The sequence below is a fragment of the Athene noctua genome, chromosome 3, assembly GCF_965140245.1.
Source record: "Athene noctua chromosome 3, bAthNoc1.hap1.1, whole genome shotgun sequence".
Taxonomy (NCBI): Eukaryota; Metazoa; Chordata; class Aves; order Strigiformes; family Strigidae; genus Athene; species Athene noctua.
This window is the reverse complement of record NC_134039.1, coordinates 1123017-1141312: the sequence shown is the minus strand read 5'-3', so window position 1 is coordinate 1141312 and position 18296 is coordinate 1123017. Positions and strand designations below refer to the sequence as shown.

Here is an 18296-nt window from a genome sequence, read left to right as displayed (position 1 = left end):
TACTGTTTCTGAATAAAATCCTGTGAGTTTTACAAAGCCTCTAAATCCATCTGCGGGACTCGGCAAGTCAGAGAGCAAGCAACACTTCTATTTTAAAATGACAGAAGTGTCTGCATCCGTTTAATAACACACATGCATACATCTGCCAAACAGACCTAGTGGAAAGACACTTTCTGAGGATTACACATTTTTCTATTTAAAGACAGTAAAAAAAGGCACTGTGCCTCTATATAGGCATCAGAATAGCTCCACTCCTCAGCCAGCTCTCAGTCTCCTTCCGTACTCCAAATAAATTGTCTGTGCAACCATCTCAGCTAATTAAAAATTAGCAATAAGGCCATATGGCGGCTACAACGGAAAACGCACTATTCCTTTTTTCCGTGGATTTCATTATGGTTCAGCCATGTAATGAAAGAGGTACTGAAGACGGAACTGAAATTCCAGGAGCCAGAACAGCTGGCTTGTTTTATGACCAAAATGCAGCATACACTGAACAGAGATTTTTAAGAGTTTTTATCTGCTCACCAGACAGGTCTTGGGAATTATAAAGAAGCCCCTTTTTAACTTGGAAAAGCAATCACTGAGAGGCAAAACTGAATTCTCACAGATCCTGTCGCTCGCCACAGCCAGCAAAGCCCAAACCAGAATCCTGTCCCGCGGCCTCTCCTCCCAGCCTGAGGGCTCTGGGGAGGGGTCTGCAGCGGGGCTGGAAACAAGCCCTCTGCACAGGGTTTGTAATGAGGAGCTTCATGGTGCGGGTACACGTTCCTCTGAGGAAGTGACAGTGATTTAAGGGCCCAAAGAGTACGGAGCCACTGCTCTCGGCCAGTGCACGCGGCCAGGTGTGCATGTTCTCTCCACATCTGGTTTTCAGAGCAAGACTTAACCGGATTTGGATTACAAAATCCTGAAACCACATATGTTAGCCATAATTATTTTTCCAGCTAAACTAGACATACACAACAGTGAATTCTGGGTTACAGCTTTCTACTTGGCCAACAGAAGAGTACAAATTAGGAGATCTATACCCGAGCAGAATATGCCTCGCCTGGCCACTGACCTATTGTGCAGCACAGAGGTTCCTGTTCTCGCTCCCCCTCTGTGCTCAGCCCCCCCCACAAAGACAAGCAGAGCTCCCCGTCACCCAGGCAAGAACTGCTGGTTGAGATCCCTCGCACCCAGCCGGGGACAGCACGACCCAGCACGAGCAGCCTGTCCTGCAGCAGAGGCCCCAGGGCCCAACGCTCCTCCTGAGGGCAGCCGGGAAGAGGCCCTGGAAAGTGGGGCTCTGCCGCTGCTCACCCTGCCCCTCCGTCCTCCCGCTTCCCTCCACCCCAGCCCTGGGCGAGAAATCCTGGACCAGAGGCAGGTACACCCCAGCCGCCCGACCTACAGGAAGGGCCAGGCCGTGGATGCCATGGAGAGCCCGGGGAAGATGTGCCACCGACACACGGTACTTCGCAAGCTAAACAGCTCTGCCCATCACGGCAGTTAATTTTGCTGTGCCCTAAGGAAAAAAGCTAAGCTTCACCCGTGACACCGCAAGTATAGAACACATTTCACAGAGCAGGCAGAGGACAAGCAACTACCAAAGAAGAGCTGAGTCGGGGGGCTGTGCAGAGTAAGGCATGTGCACACCACGGCAGCTGACCAGAACAGAGGCCGCGCCGTCAGTCACGCCCAGACACTGCCACAGATCAGACCCATCTGACTTCCAAGGAGGCGGCTTCTGCAGCAGAATACCCAGATCCCGTTAGTTCAGAGAACCTGGAGATCTGCTGAAGTCATGACTGCCATAATAAGCACAAGGTCAGCACAAGGAGAAGCCTCTGTGAAACAAGGCTTCTCCTCCTTCTTTCCTGCTGGCCTCCGGGTCTCCTGAAACACCTGTGGGGAGTTTGAGGGCTGGCCCTTAGCCTGCAGTCCCACCGGCCTGGGAACATGGACAGACTGAAAGTGCAGAAAAGGGACCAAGACTCCAGGGTTAGGAGGGCACGCACAGAGCCTCCTGCATTACCAGCAGCAGTGAGGGTGACAGAGATCACAAACAGATGATGTTACAGGTGAGGCAGAAAATCCTTATGATACACGTCAGTGTCTCTGTACAGCCCTACGTCCCCGCCGAGACACCATGTCCCACCAACCCTGACACCGACAACCTCTCAGGTACGTATTTTAGGCCAAGATTTCTAGTGGTGCCCAAGAGATTTGTTCATTCAGCTCCCTTTGAAAACTAAAGCAATTTGGCATCCAAATCCCTCATGGGCAGCTCAGAAGTACCAGCCACACTGGCACTTCCACATTTACAAACTTCAATCTCCTCAGCTGGATGCGTAAGGACACTTGTATGTGTAAGGTACACACACTAAATTTCCTTCCCAGTTGCACAGCAAAGCTGTAACTGCTGAAACACCAATTTCTGCTACTGCCAGTCTCTGCCTCGCACTGGTCTTGCCACAGACCACACAACCCTGGATCCCTTAGCAACAAGTTGTTCTGACATGCTTTTGCAATGGAAAGAGCTTGCCAGCTAATCTCCCAATCTCCTAACATCAAAGCATGCTGCAAAGCTCAAAGCACTGCACTGGGAAACTCCACCAGCTTCATCTGTTTTCCGATCAGCTGGCCTGTAACAGTTCTTGAAGTACGTAAAAAGACATTAAGCACTGTTATGCATACCTATATTAAATCATCTGCGTTCCTATACCGCTGACATGCAGATCAGTAGGATGTATTTATATTAATAAAGAGATCAAAATATCACAGCTCTTAAAAATATAAGCACTTAAATCAATACGAGTGCCTTTACAGTAACACAGGGTAGAACACAGCCTGGTCTCCCCACACAGACCCACCAGTGGGAGCAAGAATTGCCCCTTCACACCGTCCAGCAGAAAGCATCTGCAAAGGCTTCGCGTGAAGGCGGGACTGTGCAGCACCCCCAGCCACCTGAGGTCCACTGTTTTGCCAGTTATCAGGCCTAGCATAAAGGCCACAGCCAGCATGAAGACGAACCAATGGCCAGATTGTATCTGACACAAAAGGGTCGGTACATGGCTGAGCACTGGGGGTACAAACCTGTCACTCAGGTTATACATAATCGACATCAATCCCACTGACCCCAACAACGACACCGCACGACCAGCAATGGGTGGGGTAAATGGTGACATGCAGTCTCCCAGAGAAGGGACGGGAGACAACCGGGTCAACAAGCCAAACACATCAGACCAAGGAAGCCACACACTGAATCTCTGCACAGCCCGCGTTTACCAAAGCCAGAGCTGAGTGGAGCCCAGTCCCAGGGAGGCGGGAGGTCCTTCCCCAGCAGGGAACTCTGCACAGGGCATCCCCCTCACACACAGACACTGCCCCTCCTGCCAGGGGTCCCAGCTGTTACCCCTGCGTGGGACACCTGACCTTGGGTTACTCACTGCGGGACCCCTGGGGCTCCTTTACCCCATGGCTCTGTCTGCCAGGCCAGAGCACCCTGGGGGGAGCCTAAAGGGAAACTCACCCCCCTTGGGAAGGGCTTGGGAATCACCCACATGTCAGCATTAATGTGGGGCTTGGGGTTAAACCCCAGCATTTCATCCATACACAGCCCTCCACACCCCAAAGTCTCACAGGGCTCACCCACACACGAAACAGAAGCTGCCAGATGCCAGCTTCTCGCAGTCCCTCCCAACGTGTGAGTGTCAGCAAATCCTTTAGAAGAGATGAAAGCAGGTATCACTGCACAATTGCTTTTAAGTAAGGGTAAACTTTACAGAGAAAACGGTCCCTTTCCAAATCTTTGTGTTAGTATTTTTAAGAAATTTGAAATCTGGTTTTGGAAAATCAGAAGCGTTGATAATCACTTTTATAAGGTTTTATGATGAAACACAACAGTGTCTTAAAACCAATCTCATTTTAATGAGTGCAACTCTGAAAATAAAACAACTTTAAAATATCTGTTTTTCTTACATAAAAGCAAGTCACTTTCTTCAATCCACTACTGAAGAGCTATACGTGTAACTTGCTGCATCCTGTCTGGAAGAAAACTTGCAGCTGTAATTCAAAACTCTATTGTCTCACCAAGAGGCTGCGCCTAAAGCTCCATTGTGTGAGCTGTCCCAGCCTGGCTGCGGCTGCAGGAGAAAAACAGGGGATTTAGGACACTATTAAGAGGATGATTCATGTGCATGTAAAGTTCATTTCAATTGAGACACTGATGCAAACTATATCCACAGGACAGCTTTGGCCAGAATAGAAAGCAGTGTCAGTCCCCAAACTGGCACTGCTCTAGCCAGAGTGAAACCAGGTCTGTGCAGAGGGACACCGGAGCCCGACGGGAGAAACCCAGCAACGGGGCGATGCAGGTTCCAACTGGAAACTCAGGTCTCTCTTTAAATGAGGAGTTGAAAGGGTAATAAATTGAACCTGAATTTGCATAGATCTGCACAGTCCTTCTATGGATATATACAGATACCTGGAATGGTATGTAGCTGCAATATAATCATATGCAAACTCCTCTCTTACAAGTCATTTGGCCTAACTAGCACCCATCTCATCTTCTGCCTGGGTATTGCAGCAGCAGTAGGCCATTACGATGCACAGGCACGCTTCCCCAGCCAAGTATCCTCTCAGGCTGCAGCAAATGCACTTGTGAACCAGGGCTGCAGACTCAGACCTTACGTTCTTTGTATTTGACTCACCATCTGACTAAGAATTCACTGCCACATACCACAATAAGTTAATATGGGGGTGAGCTCCAACACAAGTCTATTGAAAGGAAAAGCCTTAAAAATACATGGAGTACCAGGTCAGAAGACAGCAGGACACAACCAGTTGAAGCTTGCACCTCAAGGATCTGCAAGAGGCAGATCTGCTCATGAAGTTTCCTGTTGGGTGGGAAATAGCACAAGAGTAGCCAGCACCTTGCAAGTCCCCTGGCACCTCACCACTAGTCAGAAATGAGGACAAAAGCTGGGGTACAGGCACCACATCAGCAGCCCACCTCCGTCCTGAGCTTTCTAGGCACCAGGTGATGCCAAAGTCCCCGTTCTTCCACATCAGAGAGGTCAGAGTGATCACTCCACCAGCACCAGTTCATAAAGGAGGATACGTGGGCACCACCAGCATGAAACGCCATCTGCAATGGCCAGAAATGGTTGTGAGCAGGACAAATCCTGGGCACAAGTAATACCACCACTATGAGCGACACCTGCAACATGAATGAAAATTAAGGATGCCTTACAGCTTTACATCTTTTTAGGATCTACTAAACAGGCATCTTTCCGCACCATTTTAAAGCCAAAGAATTTGTTAGAAGTCCCAGGCAGACATTAGGCAGTGGCTAAAGCCAACATGCAAATAAGTTCAATTCTGTGCAGTCTGTTTACACAGATACACCTCTGGCAACAGCATAACAGACACCATGAAAAAAAAAAAATTTAACTCTTTTCATATACCATATTCAAAGGAAAGATGAGATCCATTTTCTAAGCAAGTTCCATTCTCCTAACCTGTTGTGTTCAAGGGGATGCCTTACAGACTCGAGATGTGCTCATCGATACAAAGGCAATGAAGCAGAGCTGGTTTTGAACCTCTTTTCTCTCAAGAGAGCAATTACCTGCACGAGCAGCCCCATCAGTTTCAAAAGAATGATAAAGAAACCGTTTCCTCCGATTTAATTCTGCTGTTGAGCTTACTTCCCCATGTTCTTTCCTCCAGAAAGCCAAAGTGGACCGGCAGTACGAGCAGTCTCCCCGGAACAATTTGGAGGTGGGTTTCAGCATCTGTAGAGCTGTGGGAATCAGGCAGACTGTGCAGCACCTTTGCCTAAGGGTCATGCCCCCAGAGACGACTCAGCAGATAGTTTCTTTCCCTGGCTTTGTCATGGGCTTGCCAGATAATCTGGAACAAGTAACCGCACTTCCTCAGCCTCCACCTTTTCTCCCTGCAAGACAGAGGCAACAACTGCCACCTCCCTCTGGGAGAAAACCCTTGCCATCTAGTGAAATACTCACCCACAGTCTATTTACCAAACCGGTGTGCCCACAGGTAAATGCAGCAGCACACCTTCCACAGCCACACTGCCTCACTGTTCCACTGAGCCACAGACCCCAAGACCTGAACCTCCCTCAGCATGCATAAAACCTTCACACGATTCAGCTGCCGTTGCAGCAATCCTGCCCTCTGCAGCACTGGCATCCCTCTCCCGTTGACTTCATCAGGCACCACAAATGGCTCTTTTCTGGAGCGGTTTGCTCAGCCCTGTGCCCACCCTGGGCTGTGTCACTGGGAAACAGCACTCAGCAATGAAGTCTGATGCACTTCTCTCAGTGACTCCTCCATACAGGCTACACACACACAGATACAATAACAGGAGGTTTATTTAGCCAAACACCTGCTGTCCAGACCTTTCATAGTGCGTTATGAGGAAAACAAAACTTTGCAAGCAGGCTTGGAGCGAAGCTTGCAGCAAACCGTCCCCTTTACCTCAGTACAAAGACATCACTCTGACCGAGAGGAAAGGGGAGATTTTTATTAAGTTCCTTTTACAGACGGAGATTAAACACAGCACTATCTGAAACAGTATCTTTTATAAGGTCTGAAAAGAAGCAAAGGGATCACCTAGCTTACAAACCATACCCTGCCGTGGGCCCTGCCAGCACCCCAAGTTTCCTACTGTATTTAAAGCAGATTTTGGAGCCCCTGAACAGGTGTGGTAAGTTTATTAATCACATTACAGATGTGGCACATCTTGAAAGGCCGACATACACCAAGACAGAGCCACGTCACACTAACATCAGGCAAACAGATTTCTGCAGATTTCCACTCAGTTCAGGGAGGAAGGGGGAAGTAAAAACCAAGTTGGTCGCACGCGCGCTGGGACTAACACATCCTGCTGTTCTAAGGACGTGTGTCACGGCTGTAAGATTGAGAACACGTGTCTCCAGGCAGCGCTCTCCCAACAGACGGGTCCTTCCTCCGGCCCCGTCCCTCCCACTGGGCTCTCCAGGAGCGTGTAAGGGTTTTCCTGCTGTGGGACTCCACTAAAGTCTTTCTGTGCTCATTGGTGACCCATTTGGACACAACCTGCAGTCATTTAATAACCCTTAAGACCACTAATTTTCTCACAGGGACATTTTTAGACGCACTATGGGTTAAAAATATTCCTGGGAAGGAAGAGGAAGGGAGGAGCCAAACAGACAGTGAGATTACCCGCCCTGCCCTTCCATAGGAAACCAGGGTAGAAACAGCTTCCCCAGGAACAGTGGCTGATGCTGCTTTTAAGTCAGGGCTGCCTAATAAGTCAGTTCAGCCATAAAAACTCCGAAACAGAAATATAAGGTGTAATGGTGCAAAGCAGAGCGTCAAAGCAGAAATTCAAAGGCTTCCTCAGTTAAGCAACCTATAGAATTTGACTCAAAATGTCAACAAATTTGACCTGAGGTCTTAAGCCCACCTCACCTCCTGGCACCCACTCTCACAGCACCGTGTCACACCGTGCTGCTAAAGCAAAAGCAGCAGCAAAGCTGTTTCTGTGCTACAGTAAATACTTTGAATACTGCCACAGTGACTATCACCAGCATACCTAGGAACCTTACTTATCCTCCTGTCACAAAGCAAGGATATGAGCTTACACTGCCCGCCTTGGTAAGCCTGATGAACCCTCCTCTCCCAACACAGCCTCTCTAAAAATAGATGGCAGCATGTTATCAAGTAGTTAGCCAAAAACGTATTTAAATTTAGTTGCTTATGGGTTGGTAGCCACACATTGTGGTTATTTATGACACGGCTGCCACTCACGATTAAAAGAAGCAAACCACGTAAGTAATAAACGAAGACTTTTTCAGTATGATGATCAGGATCTTTGAGCTGCGTGGCTCCGAAGTCGCACGCCAAGACAGAAAGGTTTAACAGGACTGGATTACAGCTCTGCACAGACCACGCTAAAGGTCGTTACATGAACACAGCTGGGACGGCGATAGCAGGCCTGTATTTACACTACGATACAAAGGACAGGCAGCAAAAGCAAGATGTATAATGAGCCCTCTGGCTTCCTTGCTTTTGGTGCTGTTAGAGGCAGAGGAGGCAACAATGACTCCTGGTTGTGGCAAATCAGCAGCCAGCACTGCCACTCGCTACTGTGGAGGGTGGTTGGCCGAGAGGGCAATATTTACTCTGGGAAGATCCCTCTGACCTCAGCTGGCCCCCTCAGAGAAACCCACCAGAAACCACCTGCAGGGAGGGAGGGAATTCCCCAAGGGCAGAGCCATTCCCAAGCACACAGGAAAAGTTGACCACACGGCTCCTGCGTGGTCTATCAGCTCATTCAAGGAACGCCACTGGGATGAGCTTCCAATTTACCTCTGCTTCAAACTCACCTACAAAGATTTCGTTTCTAGCCCTGAAATTTGCTCCTAGGGCTGCCCAGATCCTACCACAATCCATGCACCAGCCTCTCCCCCCTCTCATGCAGACCCCAGCCCACCACCTCGTCACTGCTTAGCCCTTGGCCCCCTCCAGTTTCCCAGCCATGGTCTGGACAGCCTGCACTTGAGAGCTACCCTACAAAGAAAGAAAAAACGGTAAAAAGGTAATAATCCCCTTACAACGCAGGGCCTCGGCTGCCGGCAGCACCACAGCGGGTTGCACCCAATGGGTGGCCCCGCCGGCTTGCGGACAGGCTTGTCTCCCTTCATGTTTTCAGACTGGAAGGAATACTCAAACTAAAAGCTCTGTCACATGCTCCAGCTTCCTCCCCCCCCCGCACGGACAGAAGCGTGACCATCACGCTTTACTAGTTCCCCACTACGGCCCGAAGGCAGTAACCTAAACAGGCCCTTCTGTCGCCAAGAGGGGCTGTGGCCATGGCAGTAAGCAAAATAACGGCAAACTCAGCAAAACGGGTGGGTGGCCCCTGCTGGAAGCGGATGCCTCAGAAACATCACCTAGAGACACTGAAATTTCTCGTTTAAGAAGCGACGCTGACAAGCTGGTTAAGCTTAGAAGCCACCTTTGAATGAAATACACTATTCTGGAGCGTGTGGTCGACATACCCCGCTGGAGATGAGTTTTCTCCACCATCTTCCTTCAGAAGCAAATGAGATCATCAGGCAGGCACGGCCGCTCTGCTGCTCCTCAGCAGAACCACGCGGGAGAAACTTGATTCAAAATAGATAATAAAGGAAATACCAGTAAGCCACACCAAAACAGCCAGCAGAAGGAAAGGGAAGCAATTTCCCTGAGCCCGGCTTTGAGGTCAAATAGTTTATTTTTAAATATTAAAAAGCTGCCTTCTAAGCGTTGCTGGTAATTAGTAGACTCGATACGGCTAAAACACGTGCTCGCTCCACAGCCATCTGAAAGGAGGCTTAAACTCGAATTACTCCCCTACCGACGCCCATCAGACACTAGAACAAAACTAAGGACGGTTTTAACCAGCCAGAAAGTCAAAAATGCATCACACCGTAAGGCAGGGACACTCAGATCGCCCGCTAGCAGGCGGCGGCAGTCCGGGGGTAGGACGGAGGAAGCGTTTCTCCGCAGCAGCCAGAGCGTGGTCGGTCGGGGAGGCTGAGGAGGAGGAGTACGCCATCCCGGCACTGGGGAGGAAGGCACGCTCCGTGCAGAACCAGCCTTATCCGTGCTCACGGCCCGCCGCCGCCTCTCTATCTACAGCCGGGCCGCGGGTCGAGGGCAGCCCTCGCTATCTCCGCGCAGCCTCCTCGGGGCTCCCCAAGGCCAAGGGGGGGCCAACACCCCCCTGCCTGTGGCGCCGGCGGTGACAACACCGGGGTGTACGGGTCCCGTCCTGGCGCTCGAGGGCTGGGTGGTTTTGCCAAGTATCTTTGGTTTCGAAAACCACAGTGGGCCGAGCGCCCATCCCCAGCGCGAAGCGGGCCTGGAGGGGAACGCGGGTGGATTTCCATCGCTCCCTCGTGGCTTCCTCAACTCAGGCAAGAAGAGACGACGCCCGCGGTCTCCCTGGTCAGCAGAAGTTCATTCTGCAGCAGAAGGCGGGTCCGGGGGTTCCTTTTCCCGCTGAAAAGGGGGAGCCGGGGAGGGGTGCTGGGAGCGGCCGAGCCCTGAGGCGCGTGGCGGGAGGCGGCGGCGGGCGCGGGGACCCCCGCCGGGCCGAGGCCCCGCTCCGCGGGCACCCGGGGCTCAGCCCCACGGCCGCCTCCCCGCGGCGGGGACGGGCCCGCGGAGGTGCCGCAAGCCCGGCCGGGCGCGCTGGCCTCCCGCCGCTCCGCGCGGGCGAACTCACCTTCCCTGGCTTTCTTCTTCCTCGCCAGCGTCCCGCCGAGCTTGCCCAGGAACGACTCGTCCTTCTTCATCCTGTGGGGCCGCAGCGTCGGGGAGCGGACGGGCGCGGCGGACATCGGCCTGGCGGGGTGAGGGGGCGTCCCCGGTGGGGTGGGGGGTGAGGCGAACAAAGCGCGGAGCGGGGCGGGAGGCGGGGGGCGGCGCGGGCCGGAGCCGCGGGGAGGGCGGGCGCGGTCTGGGAGCCGCTGCCGCGGCCACAGCGCCCTGCCACGGCCTGGAAGTGCGCGGGAGGCGGGGGCGGGCCGCCCCGCCGCCCCCCGCCCCGAGGCCGCCCCGGCCCGCGGGCAACCGCCGGCCTGGGCCGGGCCCTGCTGGGCCGCGCCCGCCCGGGGGTGCCGGCAGGGCCCGGGGGTGCCGGCGGGGCCCGGGGGTGCCGGCGGGCCACGAGAGCCGGGGAAAGGTGGGTCGGACGCGTCGCAGGGACGCAGAGCCCCGCGCCCCGGCGCGGCAGGGGCAAAGAGCCTGCTCAGGCTGAGCGGAGTGGCCGCACGCAGTCCGCCGCCTCACTTCGCAGGCACACACCTTCCCCCGGCGCTGCCCGACGCTTGGCGTCGCCCGTGCCCGAGGCTGAGGAGAGGGGGGCCGGGGGGCGCCGCCCTTGCCAAGTCCAGGGGTGCCGAGGCCCACGGGCACCCCCCAGGTCTCCCAGCACCGCCGTTAGCGCCGCGTCCGCCAAACCCGGCTCCCACCGAGAGAACTGCTCATTACTTGTCATTTACAGTACTCGGGAGCACGGTAAGGGCCTTGTGGAATACGCGTTAAAAATGGATCCTGAAGAGTTTATAGCGCTAGGCTCTGATCCTGCGAATCTGGCACACGTGCTTAACTTTAAGCCCCTGAAGTGGTCCCGTTGACTTTAATGAGACGACGGGGTCCCCGAGGCCACGCACGCGCCTTTGGCCCGTCACCAGCCCTCGCCCCAACAAAGAACCCGATTCAAATCAACGTGACTTGGCGCAGGATCCGCACTCCCACCTCACGGGACAGATTTCCGTGCTTGGCCCGACGTAGAAGTAACGCCACACCACACACCTGAGCAGGGACACTTTCCTGAGCGTGTAGTTTTGTGAGAGATTTAACCCGAGGTAATCCCCTCTGTCACAAAGACCCACTCTCGTCCCTCACCTCTTGCTGCTTGTTTCTCTTCTACAGGCATTTAGGCAACAACAACAACAACAAACCCAACCAACAAACCAAAACCAAAATCAGCCTGCCCAGTGTTCTGGTGTGACAGAGAACGAAGTCACCCAAGCGTGAGTGCCCACAGAAGGGAAGTGGAGGGAAGACATGACTAGGGCTGGGAAGACCCTCTGGAATGGCAGTGCAGACTCCCACGAATTGAAGATTATCGTGAATTAGCAGCCTGATATACGATGGAATGACGACTTACTTCAAGTAGACAGCAGTTCTTTGGGGATCCAACTCTATAAGCACAAATTCAAGAGTGAACACTAAGTTTTTTTAAGTTAGTTTCCTTTTTTAAGATGATGCTTTCAGAGGAGAGTGCCAGACTGGACCGACGCATTTTAATCCAGTTTTGCAATTATAAAGAGATTACCAAAGAACAGGAGGAGTATCACTGCTGTCAGTGGCAGAACAGCAGGTACAGGAAGCTCAGATGCTGTTTAAGACGAACTGCGCCTTTCAGGAGAGGCACAGCAGGGAATTTGAATTAAGAGCCAGCAATCCTTGCAGTCTCAGGCCAAAGGGACCTGCTCTACCCAAAAACTCTCCCACCGTGTCTGCTGAGAATATGGTACTAGGCAAAACATGGCAGGGCTGCCCTAAACTGCAAGAAAAGCAAAGCTGCACAACACTTGGCACTTCCTCAAAATGCCTTTTCATTAAATGAGACAGCAGCCATGGAGCATCCCCCAGAATACAAACCCAGAAGAGGCGGGTGTTTGAACTGGAATGTGGCTTTTTGTCCAGAAAGGAACACAGTGCAGGTTGCAGTTTGATTTTGCCTGAACGTGTAAGAGACTGAGCATTTTGCATTTCTGTCATAACTGCTGCTAGCAGAACGTGCAGCAATTTCTACAGACAGAGATGCTGCTGATTTACCTATGTTGCGTTTTAAAATTTATATGCTTGTATAAAATCCGTAAGTTCTTGTATAAAAATATTTTGCTTTTCCCTGTTGACAGCAATATTTAATGCAATGGCTAATGAAAGATTTGGGAGAACAATCCCTGCTCACCTGTTTCTCTAACGGGATTGCCTTCCGCATTTGAACCACAGGTTTTTGCCTCACAGGCTCCATTTCTGTTGCGTTCTGCAAATCAACAGGCGAGTGGCAAATGATTTAAATGTCTCACACAATAATAGATGCCGTGGGTTTTAAGATAACGGTCACCCTCACTGGCCAGTCCTACAAGCCACGTTTCTTCTCATGCTCTGCTCCACCAGCCCAGCAGCTGAGCCATGATCCTGCCCAGCCCAGCTCCTCCATCCAGGAGCCCTGGGAAACCTGAGCTGGAGAATGGATTGGTGACAAACAAAAACCTCGGGAAATCCTCCCCAAAGCCCCTCTGCGGAAAGGATGGCTTCTCTAAAAACAAGCAAGGCAAAACCAAAATTGTACCTATGCTATGCTTGAGCAGTTCAGGGAACACAGCCAGCCCCTGGGTGAATGAGGGCAGTCCCTACACCTGGCCCAAACCTGAGTGTGACAAATGGAGTCACTAATTGATCGCAGAATCTATCACTGAAGCAATTATAAAACGTCACTATTTTGTTTGCATAAAGACCAGCGGGAAATATTATAAAGAACATACAGACAAGGCACACCCTGGCACCCTCGTGTCCACAGTGCATTCGGCACATTCCCCAGCTCTCCAGCACTGCCCAGAGTGAAAGGAACCACTGTCAAGTTCAGGAGCTGCACAGCCACAAGATGATGCCAGAGATCTGCGTCCAGGTAAATACTCCCTATATTTGCAGTCTATTTTTTTTTTTTTAAAGCACAGTTTCTTGCTTTAGGCACTCAATAAGGTATCCTGAAACTTAACTAAAATCTATTTTCTCATTCCTTCCCCAAATCTTTTTTCTTCTGACTTCAGAAATCAATAAGTGGAAATCCTGCTTAAGACATTGGCTATTACCTCAACTTCTCTTCCTGTTTCCTTGGCAAGTTCCAAACCTGCCAGTGGCTTTCAATTCTGACCTGGTTTTATTGCATCCTGTCATCTCTGCTGCAGGGAGCATACAGAAAGGATTTCCTAAGGCTCTGTCTGCACTAAATGTGTAATACACAGCTGATGCAAGTTGCAGGGACCACAGCCTTGTTCTGCATCTCCCGGCTCCGTGTCCCCACGTACCGAGCACTGGGATCATCTCGCGTGCTCACTTCCTCCCTAACCAGCTCAGATTTTCATTAAAGGTTACTGCTGCACCAGGACACTCGGGTTTTGCTTTGTGACAGAAATGTTTCCCTTCGCTCACAGATAGATGCCATTAAAAAGCTGTGAACTTTATGCTATGCCGATTCTGGAGTGTGTAGTAAGCTTAAAACTTAAAGTGGAGGAGTTTGTTATTAATTAGACAGCCCACTGCCCCAGCTTTAGTCAAATTACCTCCTCCCTGCAAATACTTGATCTTTAAACCTCACAGCAAGATAAGCCTGTCTTGTGTGTGCTCATAAAGGCAATGATGATGATGATTATTTTTTATCGATAGTGCTTCTCTGGAAGAACAAATTCTATTTCTCGAAACAAGAGTGTGTTGCCCATAGCAAAGGCTTTTAGACTGTACGTGAGAAGTTGCTGCGGCTGGGATCAATACCAGTTACAAACCTGCCTCTCACTTAAATGGGTTTGAGGCTTCAGGCTATACCCAGTGAATGTTTCATGCTGCTTTTCTGTGGAGGAGGGAGCTCTTCCCTGCGCCCTTGCTAGCAGAAAAAGTACATCAGCGTTCCAAAAGCTTCAGCCATTCTGCTGCGTTCAAATACCTGCAGCTTTGACCCTTACAACACACTTTGCCAGGGACATGTCAGCCCCACAGCTGCAGCTTGCCCACAGTCCTGTCCCGTAGCCCAGAGCAGCGGCCACGCTCCTCCAGCACCCGCTCTGCCCCTCGAGGGCGGTGGTGCAGCACTGGGATCGCTCCTTCAATAATTTAATTCCATCAAATACAGCTCTTTCAGCTTTTTGGAGGAACGCTTTCAAAATCTCCACAGAGCAGGACTTACACGACCTACGAGACTTGCGGGAACACGAGCACTGGTGGTCACGTCCACTCCTGCGCAGCACAAAGCCCTTACGCTGCAAGTTAACGTTATAATCAGCACTGCAGGAAAACAGGAGGGGAAAAAAAGGTAATTAAAAAAACCCAGAGTAGCCTTAATTATGCTGAAGATGTACACCGAAAGGCGTTTGTTGTTTAAATTGCCCATTTCATTTAAGGTTATGTTACATTTTTGCAAAATTAGCAAGGAAGTCAACTGCGTTCTCCCAGTAGAGGCAAAGGAGACACTTCACAAATGCAAGCTGCACTTCCAACGCATCAGAAATAACCTGGATCCATCTGACAAGCACTAGTAGCACTAAACCACACAGAAATGCTGATCTGCAGCAGAACTAGCAGAGTGGATGTTTCATTTCATCAAATTCATACTTAAGTCATAGGTTACGTTTAGCTTTAAGGCAGCACGGAAAAAGCATTTTACCCAACCTCTGGGGAAAAGAAGTAAAAATCAATCGGTTCCCATACCTGAATGTTTTTATGAATTGTTATCAGAAAAATCTGTGAGTACAAACTTCAAGCAGGAAGGCACACAAGTTGGTTCACAAGCTATACACACAGCCCAAACAGTATATGAAACTTCACTGATTCATGTGCAGCACTCAAAATGTAATCACTTACAAGCAAGTTATCCTTCAATAATTGAAATAAAACCAAACAGAGAGATCCATTCATCCCCAACTTTGACATCCTATTATAAAGAAAGGCTTAAATTTATAGGTTAAGTAGAAGAAGTATGTCAGCCTATTGCAAAGTAAAAGGAGGCCAGGTTGTTTGAGACAAGAAGAGAGAGCCTGTAGCAGAAGGAGGTAAAATTACACTTCAAGAAATGCAACCCCAAACCTCAGGGCATTCTGAGTCCCGTTATGGTGGTTCAGAGAAGCCGGGCTCTTCTCAGTAGGAAATGCAGAGCTTCCATCGGTGCTTCTCATCAAGGGCGTGTCAGTCTTTAAGAACCTGACTGGCTGATGGCCTCGAGAGGTGACCCGGCAGGGGCTGCCGGGCCGCCAGTTCCAAGCGCACGGTCCGTCCGTCTTCGTTCCTCGTTTGCACCTTCCACAGTGAATGAGGTCCCAGCGCCTGACACCCCAGAAGATCCCCTCTGGTACCCCCCCACCTCTTCTCAAGGATGAGACTCCCGTGAGCGTGGATTCATTAACAAATCTGAGCATAAACATGTCTTTCACAAATAGAGAATGCACTGGAAAGACTAAACCTAGTTTGAATTCTGGTTTTAATTTCAGCCCTGAACCGTTAGCTTTAACATTCAGCGGAACATTCAAAATCTGAATTCACATTTGCTTATTTTAACATTGCTCACCTCCTTTTTTATAGAGGTTTTCTGTTTCCTCTACTGTAGCTTTGCAGCAGTTTACAGTGTGTTCAAAATTTGAGACTACAAGAGATTACTGTAAGTAGATGTGTCATGAAGTAATGCTGGCTGACTATATGGTCTCTCACAGTTTTTCGCTATATATTGTCTTCTACTTTAGCAACACCTCTACTGATTTTCCTACAACAGATACCTTACAGACAAGAAAGTTATAGTTAATATTTATTCCTGGTCTACCAAATGAATGAAAATGTGAGTTGGGGGGGATTTTGTTTTGGTTGTTGGTTGTTTTTAGTAACATTACTTATTTAATATTGAAGTGGAAATGTACTGATTTGCCTCAGAATAATTTCTGTTACGTGTTCTGTCTAACTGGAAGACTTTTAAAGACCACTGACTCCATGCAGACAACAGCTCCATCAGTTGCAGTCCAGGTTGCATTTTCCACTCGACAGAAGCAAGCCAACTGCTCCGACTCACACAGAATACACTCAGCATAAAGTCTCACCCCAATTAATTTAAATCATCCAAGAGCCCTGCAGTTGCTAACAGCAATTTAGCACTGTTGTCACAAAACATACATCCAGTGACGGTATTTCCAGAGCCTCTCCGAGGTACTCTGCCAGGCCAGTGCCGTGCGGGGGGTGCAGCGGGCTCCCTCGGCCTGGAAAGCCTCTGCACCCACCAGCAGTTGCCCCCGTTCATCCCTTAGTCCTCAGGTAGATCACAGATCGCTCAGAACTTCACGGCGGGCCGGGTGCTGCTTAGTGTGAAACCTGAGGTTGAGGCTGTTTCTGTCGGGCTGCCCAGCTCAGGAAGATGTTACACCCTCTAAAACGGCCAACTGATACTCGCTGAGGGCTCTCCCACCTAAGATTGAAGTGCTACACCTGAGCAGCCTTTAGCAACAAACCACACACGTGAAAAAAAGAGTTCTCAAGGCAACAGAATCCATCTGATTTTATCAAAAGGGCCAAACTAAACTTTGAACTCATCACAAAAAATCCTAACACTATTTTGGTATCTAAACATTCCCATTAAAAATATTTTTATATGTCAAAACGTAGATAGTGCTGGAGAAAAACTAGTAACATCTGTTGACAGTCTTAACATAGTGTCATATTTTATCTCATAACAACAAAAAAAAATCATCAGAAATGCTATGTTGAAAATGTATTTGCTACAGCAGCTGTTAGATACACACTGGAAAAGTTTTTTTATATTGAATTTTGGTATTTGAAGTAGACCCGACCTCTGTCATCACAGAGTTTTGTGTTTTGAACATCCATGAGCCTGTTGCCGCAGGTCTCTAAGAAGGGAAGGATGTTTAGTTAAGCGGAGCCCTGCAAAACTAGGCAGACCAGTTTCTAGCCTTCATATTTTGTGAAGTGAGTTGTTGACATAAACAGATGTAGTTACTGTCTTACAGCAACAGCTGACATCTCTAGAGCACTAAAGCCACGGGTAAAACCCCGCGCTGGAGAGCGCAGTCCCAGCCCTGACCTGGCCGGGGAGGAGATCTGCTGGCAGCACCCAGCACTCCGGCAGGGCCCAGTATGGCCACACCAGGCTTCTTACCGGAGCAGAACACCATGGGAGTAATAACAGCTTCTGTCTTTCTCATCTACTCTCCCAGAGTCCTCTTTGTGTTATGATTTTAAATTTGCCAACACTTAACGACAAAAGAAAAAACGTAAATTTAGATGCAGGGGAAGTGGATTCTAAGTTCAGATTCTCTCAGGCTGACAACTCAGGATTGATACATATAAAAAAAAAATTAAAGCGTAACTATCTTCAAAGATGAAATTGCTAGGACTAAACTAGTGAATTAGCCCAACCTTACAAAAACTGGAATATGCGCCAAGAGATACAGCGGGAGGTCACGTTTAAGTGCAATTAGCACCCAGAGTCAGCACTGAGGCAAACGAGGCAGCAGCACGTGACGAGGTCCGAGCCGTCCCTGTTGGCAGCTGCTCCAGAAAGCTGCGTCTGCAAGGCCACAACCAACAGCTTCGCTGGGGGCACTGAAACACTCAAAACTGCCGCAGAGTTGAGGACCCTCAACCTTCCAAAGTTATTTTTACATTTCAGTATTTGCTGTGCTAGACAGCTGACTTCACTTTTTGCAGTGTGCAATTCGGATTGTAGGGGGCATTTACATAGAGGGGATTTACAACAGTGAAACACACTCAGATCAGAACGTTGTGGCTCACTGACCACCTTTAGTTGTGTAAAACAATTTTTGATGCCCAATGGAATTTTTTCAGGTTCATTTGCTCACAGAAGTTGATGATGGAGAAAAACTGTTTCCCCTTAATTTCCACTCCAGCCATACTCACACTTGGTCATCCCAACACTCGTGGGACTTGTGGCTGGAAGAGCAAAGGCTGCGCAGCAACAA

The 18296-nt window shown here is 49.9% G+C and overlaps 1 protein-coding gene and 1 long non-coding RNA gene across 2 annotated transcripts in view; one reads left to right on the top strand and one right to left on the bottom strand.

Moving 5' to 3' along the window:
- Window positions 1–10511, bottom strand: part of PARVB (parvin beta) — a 66539-nt gene extending 56028 nt beyond the window's left edge. The window contains exon 1 of the mRNA XM_074901734.1: window positions 10259–10511. Within this exon, the coding sequence (XP_074757835.1) occupies window positions 10259–10373 (115 nt within the window). The 5' untranslated portion in view covers window positions 10374–10511. The remainder of the gene's footprint in view (window positions 1–10258) is intronic.
- A 966-nt stretch (window positions 10512–11477) lies between these two features.
- Window positions 11478–13717, top strand: LOC141958825 (uncharacterized). The gene is made up of 2 exons (XR_012633362.1): window positions 11478–13237; window positions 13380–13717. It is a non-coding gene; the product is annotated as an uncharacterized LOC141958825 (long non-coding RNA).
- The last annotated feature ends 4579 nt before the right edge of the window (window positions 13718–18296 follow it).